The sequence below is a fragment of the Mangifera indica genome, chromosome 4 (assembly GCF_011075055.1).
Source record: "Mangifera indica cultivar Alphonso chromosome 4, CATAS_Mindica_2.1, whole genome shotgun sequence".
NCBI classification, from domain to species: Eukaryota; Viridiplantae; Streptophyta; class Magnoliopsida; order Sapindales; family Anacardiaceae; genus Mangifera; species Mangifera indica.
The window spans coordinates 1,789,919-1,796,716 of record NC_058140.1 but is presented as its reverse complement, the minus strand read 5'-3'; the positions used below and the strand labels follow the sequence as shown (position 1 = coordinate 1,796,716).

The window sequence follows — 6,798 nt, the reverse complement described above, 5'->3', positions numbered from 1 at the left end:
AGACAACAAAGGTCCAGACAAAAAGTTTCAACTCTTCATATAGATTTCATCGAATCTAGACATTGTTAGTCGGAGAGAAAGCGCCAAAGAGAAAGACGTCACTAGGAGGGAGAGAGATCGACTATCATTTGCTAGAAAATCGCCGATAAAATTTGAAACCCTAGATAAGAAGGAAAATGTCACTTTTTAAAATTTAATTTTGAGAGAAAATTGTTAGTTTTTCAAACGAAAGAGAGTAAAATGATATAAACTTTTTTTTTTTAAATATTACTATTAACGATTTTACTCTTAACTATATTTAAAAATTTTAATAAAAATTAGTTCATAGGTGAGTGTTTAGGTTTTGAAAGTTGCAGAGTGAAACTTTGTGATTTCACTATACCTTCGGTGGGAACAAGTCACCTGATGTACAACAATGAAAATTGACATCCAAATGTTCACGTAAAATTCAAGTATACATGTGTGCACATTAAAACAATCTATGAACAAAAAATTCATAATTTACTAAATATATAATTACACCTCTCTCTCTCTCTATATATATAAAATATGTCAATTTAATATAGTTGAATAATAAATTTTTATATATATCAAAATTTATTATTCAACTATATTAAATTGACACATTATATTTATATTTATTATTTAACTATATAAATAATATCAATAAGTCAACTTAATATCACTTGTTATACATCAATGAAAATCGGCATCCAAATATTCAAGTAAAATTCAAGTATACATGTGTGCACATTAAAACAATCTATGAACAAAAAAGTTCATAATTTACTAAATATATAATTACACCTCTCTCTCTCTCTCTCTTTAAAAATAATGTCAATTTAATATAGTTGAATAATAAATTTTTGATTATTCAACTATATTAAATTGACACATTATATTTTATACACACACACACACACACACACACACACACATATATATATATATTATTCAACTATATAAATAATATCAATAAATCAATTTAATATCACTTGTTATACATCAATAAAAATCAACATCCAACTGCTCAAATAAAATTCAAGTATACATGTGTGCACGTTAAAACAATCTATGAACAAAATAGTTCATAATTTACTAAATATATAATTACACCTCTCTCTTTCTCTCTCTATAAATAATGTCAATTTAATATAGTTCAATAATAAATTTATATATATATATATATATATATATATAAATTTATTATTCAACTATATTAAATTAACTTATTGATATTATTTCGGCTTATTGGTATTAGTTACATACTTGAATAATAAATAAATAAATATATATATATATATATATATATATATATATATATATAAAATGCCAAGTTAATTTAATATAGTTGAATAATAAATTTTGATATATATATATATATAAATTTATTATCCAACCATATTAAAATAGACTTAATATTATATTGGATGTATATATATATATCTAATATAATGTTAAGTCCATTTCAAAATTTATTATTCAAACTGTATTAGATTGAATTATTGACATTATATTGAATTATTTATTTATTTTATATCACACTGATTTCTCTACCTAAGTTTATATATTTAATAATATATAGAGTAATATTTTATGTACAGATAAAAATGTAATTAAATAGATAAAAAAATACCTAATTAAATGGTGATACATTATTATTTGTGTAAACAATTATACATAAAAGCTGTATATACAGTATTATTATAATATATGTATTCTGAAACTTGGAATCATCAGGAAATGGCATGGTGGTTGTGTGCGATTGACTATATAGATAAATGTTGTATTTCTTCTTCTCCTCACCCATCAAACGCTCTCTTACTTAATCTATATTAGTCATCTACTTTCCAACATTTTCATTGTTCATACTTAATTCTATCATCAGATCTCTCTATCTATCTTACAAGTATACAGATCTATATATCTTTTAGTTATTCTCTTCTGATTAACTTACTTCTCTCCACTCTCTCTATTTCTATATTTAGAAGTAACTGAAAGAATACTCTAATATCTGCATGCTGTTTAAACCACCTGCAAATTAACACAATCATATTATTGCATGCAAAAGAAAAGCAGCATATTATTATGTGGAAGCTGAAGATTGCAGAAGGTGGCAATGATCCATACATTTACAGCACAAACAACTTTGTGGGAAGGCAAACATGGGAGTTTGATCCTGAAGCGGGGACTACTGAGGAGCGAGCTGAGGTTGAAGCTGCTCGTCAAAAATTCTACAAAAATCGGTTTCAGGTCAAGCCCAGTGGTGATATTCTCTGGCGAATGCAGGTATTGGTGCCCGTCATTTATTTCTATTCTGGTTATATTTGCACTTGTGTCTCTCTTCATTTCTCTTTTCCATTACACAATTCATCTCCTTTTCAGATGATAAGTCCATCTTGCATCGATATTACTTTTTTCATAGGATGATGCTGAAACTATCTTAATTTGGCACTATATGTTTTTTTTTGTTTTAATCACTGATGTGGGTTTAAAATAAGTAACCATTATTATTGATTTATCATAGCAACACTACAAAAAAGGTAGGTAAAGTTAACCATCTAAAACAATTAATTACACCAGTAATCCTGGTTATACTAATTAACCTGAAGTTGCTATATGATTCACATATCATATTTTAATAGAAAATTTTTACTTATGGTATCTGTATATATAATTAATTACGTAATTATGTTCCATTCATAAATTATATAAGATAAGGTTTTAAATATTATCATCTTGAAACTAGAAGATAAACTCATATTACCCAATCATGTCTTACTATGCAAATTTGTTTGCCATTGTCCCACATATGTGACATTACTTTTAATTTCTGGGAAATGGCCATCAAGAACATCGCTATTTATTAGCAATATTAAGAAAAAAAGACGACTTTGTGGCAGAAATTTCATTGAAAGTTATGTTATTGGGGTCTCTGACTGTTTTGGGGTTTGTGGCAGAACATCGCTATGTTATTGGGGTTTCAGAGAAGCTAAAAGATCAATAACTTCTTAAGTTAAAAGACGGAAGAATACATACGAACTCAAGTCAACCTCTATCTCATCAATAACTTCTTAGATGACATTCACAAACCTTCATTTTCAAACGTCAATTAACCAATCATGTTAATACAATTTCTAGCTTTGTATTTTATGTCCAATCTGTCTTGCTCATCACCACGTAAATATTTATTTGTTTATTGAATAATAAATTTTAGTTTCTTCGGGAGAAAAATTTCAAACAAACAATCCCAGCTGTAAAGGTGGAGGATGGAGAAGAAATAACGTATGAAACAGCTACAGTCTCGTTGAGGAGGGCGGTCCATTTCTTCTCGGCTTTGCAAGCCTCCGACGGCCATTGGCCAGCTGAAAATGCTGGTCCTTTGTTTTTCCTTCCTCCATTGGTAATTAGATAGTACATTGTTTAGAACAGTATCTGAAATTTTTATTAATTACATGTATCTAAAAAGAATTGCCCATATGCAGGTGATGTGCACCTCTATAACAGGGCATCTTGACAGTGTATTTCCAGCAGAGCATAAGAAGGAAATCCTTCGATACATATATTACCATCAGAATGAAGATGGTGGGTGGGGATTACATATTGAAGGCCACAGCACCATGTTTTGTACAGCTCTCAGCTACATCTGCATGCGTATCCTTGGAGAAGGACCTGATGGCGGCGAAGATAATGCTTGTGCTAGAGCTCGAAAATGGATCCTTGACCGTGGTGGTGTCACTCACATTCCTTCTTGGGGAAAGACTTGGCTTTCGGTAACCACATCACTCTATCTATATATTAACTTCATTAATGTGTCATCAATGCATATGCATTAATTTATCTTTTATCTGTCGTAGATACTTGGTGTGTTCAATTGGTCTGGAAGCAACCCAATGCCTCCTGAATTTTGGATCCTTCCATCATTTCTTCCAATGCATCCAGGTTAGTTTTGCATCATTTTGGATTAAGATTTTGATATTAATTGTTTATTTATTAGTTTATAAGTTTGATTCTTCACAAATGCAGCCAAAATGTGGTGTTACTGCCGCATGGTGTACATGCCAATGTCATATTTATATGGCAAGAAATTTGTTGGCCCAATTACATCTCTCATTCTACAACTGAGGGAAGAGCTCTACATTCAACCTTACAATCAAGTTAATTGGGGGAAAGTACGCCATTTATGTGCCAAGGTGAGATTATAATTGTTCACAGACATATATATATATTTTTGCTATTTGTGTTCCTTTCTTAAAAGTTAATATATATATAAAATTGAAAATTGTTATAATTGCAGGAGGATCTTTACTATCCCCATCCTTTGATTCAAGATTTGATTTGGGACTGTCTATATATATTCTCTGAGTCTTTTCTTACACATTGGCCTTTCAACAAGTTGATAAGAGAGAGAGCACTTCAAGTAACAATGAAGCACATTCATTATGAAGATGAGAATAGTCGGTACATTACCATTGGATGTGTGGAAAAGGTCAAATTGCAATTCACTAGATATGCAAATGCATAATTTTTTTTATTTTGTGTATCCATCAATCTAATTCTTTTGAATGAATTATATATACGCAGGTGTTATGCATGCTAGCTTGTTGGGTTGAAGATCCAAATGGAGATTGTTTCAAGAAGCATCTAGCTAGGATTCCAGATTACTTATGGGTTGGTGAAGATGGAATGAAGATGCAGGTAAATAATTAATTAATTAATCAATTAGTATATATCACCGAATTCAATGAAGTCTAGTTTTGATTTAGCATTGATGAATTAATTCCATTGTTACAAATGCAGAGTTTTGGAAGCCAGGAGTGGGATACTGGTTTTGCTATTCAAGCTTTGCTTGCTAGTAATCTCACTGATGAAATAGGGCCTGTACTCAAGAGAGGACACGAATTTATCAAAGCATCTCAAGTAATTTAACATTTAATAAACCAAACATTAGTTCCTTTGAATTTTCCTCAGAGTTAATGATTTTACATTTTATTTGTAAATTAAGGTGAAGGACAATCCTTCTGGTGACTTCAAGAGAATGTATCGACATATTTCAAAGGGATCCTGGACTTTCTCTGATCAAGATCATGGATGGCAAGTTTCTGATTGTACTGCTGAAGGTTTGAAGGTATTTATAAACTTATTCATAAAATTATTGATCAAACAAAGAAAAGTTATTTCTTTATTTCCCTCTATCTCACCGTAGATATATATTGTCTCTCATTTTGTTTAGTGTTGCCTGTTTTTCTCAATGATGCCACCCGAAATCGTTGGGGAGAAAATGGAACCTGAAAGGTTATATGATTCTGTTAATATCCTATTATCATTACAGGTACACATATATCATTAAGTTCTCAAACAAATTTTCTCATGCATACATTTCAAGATTATATATGTTTTATGTTTTTAAATTAGAACAATAATTAAAAGCTCTATTTTTTGACTCCCTGCAGACCAAAAATGGAGGTCTCGTCGCCTGGGAGCCAGCTAGAGCCCAAGAATGGTTGGAAGTAAGTTTTTTAATCTACATATTGATATGACTTTGCTGTGTTAAATCTTTCTAATTAGTTTATATCACAAATATATTAATGACTGGCACTTGCGATGTATTTTGGCTTCAGTTGTTGAATCCTACTGAATTTTTTGCGGACATAGTGATTGAGCACGAATATGTTGAGTGCACCTCATCAGCTATCCATGTTTTAGTTTCGTTTAAAGAATTATATCCAGGACACAGAAAGAGAGAGATTGAAAATTTCATCACAAAAGCAGTTGGCTACTTGGAAAAAGTTCAATTGTTTGATGGTTCATGGTAAAATTAATTATTATTAAGTTTATTAAAGAACATATGCTTGATATATATTTTTTCAATGAATATATTTATACATATATAGGTACGGAAATTGGGGAGTCTGCTTCATATATGGTACTTGGTTTGCACTCAGAGGATTGGTAGCAGCTGGCAAGACTTATAAAAATTCTGTAACTGTGCATAGAGGTATTGATTTTCTTCTTAAATCACAGAGAGAGGATGGTGGTTGGGGGGAGAGTTATCGTTCTTGCCCAGAAAAGGTATGTATTTGTGTTAATTGATTTCTTACTGTATTACAACGTACTAAACATATGTACTAATTTGTTGTCCTGGGCATTTAGAAATACATACCTCTCGAAGGAAATAGGTCAAATTTAGTTCACACTGCATGGGCTATAATGGGTTTAATTCATGGTGGACAGGTTAGTTTCAATAAACCGCTAAAAAAAATTATATTTTCACGTTTAAGCACCAAGATAAATTTTGTACTATTTATGTTTTTATGTGATTGTTCTTTGGATTATCAGGCGGAAAGAGACCCAACTCCTATTCACCGTGCAGCTAAGTTGATAATTAATTCTCAGCTAGAAGATGGTGATTTTCCCCAACAGGTACAATTGAAGGAAATGAAAAAATGGGCACATGTTAAGTTCAAATGTTTCAATAAATAATTAATGAATAAATGATGTAACGCTTGCAGGAAATTACAGGAGTGTTTAATAAGAACTGCATGTTACATTACGCAGTGTATAGAAATATTTACCCACTGTGGGCTCTTGCTGAATACCGAAAGAGGGTTCCGTTGCCTTTCCAAGACTAATGTTCAAGGAAATCAATATAGAAGCAAGTTAATTGCTGTTGGAAAATTGGCTCTTTAGATCCCACATTGATTATTCTATTCTGTTTGTATTTTACCAAAGACTATAAATAAAAGTCTTGGTTTTAATTCAAAACATCCCAAAAACAATTGTAGCCAAACATAATTA

At 30.7% G+C, this 6,798-nt stretch overlaps 1 protein-coding gene across 1 annotated transcript; it reads left to right on the top strand.

Moving 5' to 3' along the window:
* The first annotated feature begins 1,898 nt into the window (after nt 1–1,898).
* On the top strand, nt 1,899–6,694 carry LOC123214903 (beta-amyrin synthase-like). Its single transcript, XM_044634925.1, has 16 exons — nt 1,899–2,289; nt 3,218–3,403; nt 3,486–3,773; nt 3,858–3,942; nt 4,027–4,193; nt 4,298–4,489; nt 4,585–4,698; nt 4,801–4,920; nt 5,006–5,128; nt 5,234–5,332; nt 5,454–5,510; nt 5,622–5,812; nt 5,895–6,072; nt 6,154–6,234; nt 6,340–6,423; nt 6,513–6,694. Exons 1-16 carry the CDS (start codon nt 2,089–2,091, stop codon nt 6,630–6,632), a joined length of 2,286 nt encoding a protein of 761 aa, XP_044490860.1. The 5' UTR covers nt 1,899–2,088; the 3' UTR covers nt 6,633–6,694.
* Nucleotides 6,695–6,798: the final 104 nt, after the last annotated feature.

Coding starts and splice junctions, on each gene's coding strand:
- LOC123214903 (XM_044634925.1), top strand. CDS start 2,089: ATGTGGAAGCTGAAGATTGCAGAAGGTGGCAATGATCCATACATTTAC. Junction 5,511..5,621: donor GAGCCCAAGAATGGTTGGAA/GTAAGTTTTTTA, acceptor TTTTGGCTTCAG/TTGTTGAATCCTACTGAATT. Junction 6,424..6,512: donor ATGGTGATTTTCCCCAACAG/GTACAATTGAAG, acceptor TAACGCTTGCAG/GAAATTACAGGAGTGTTTAA.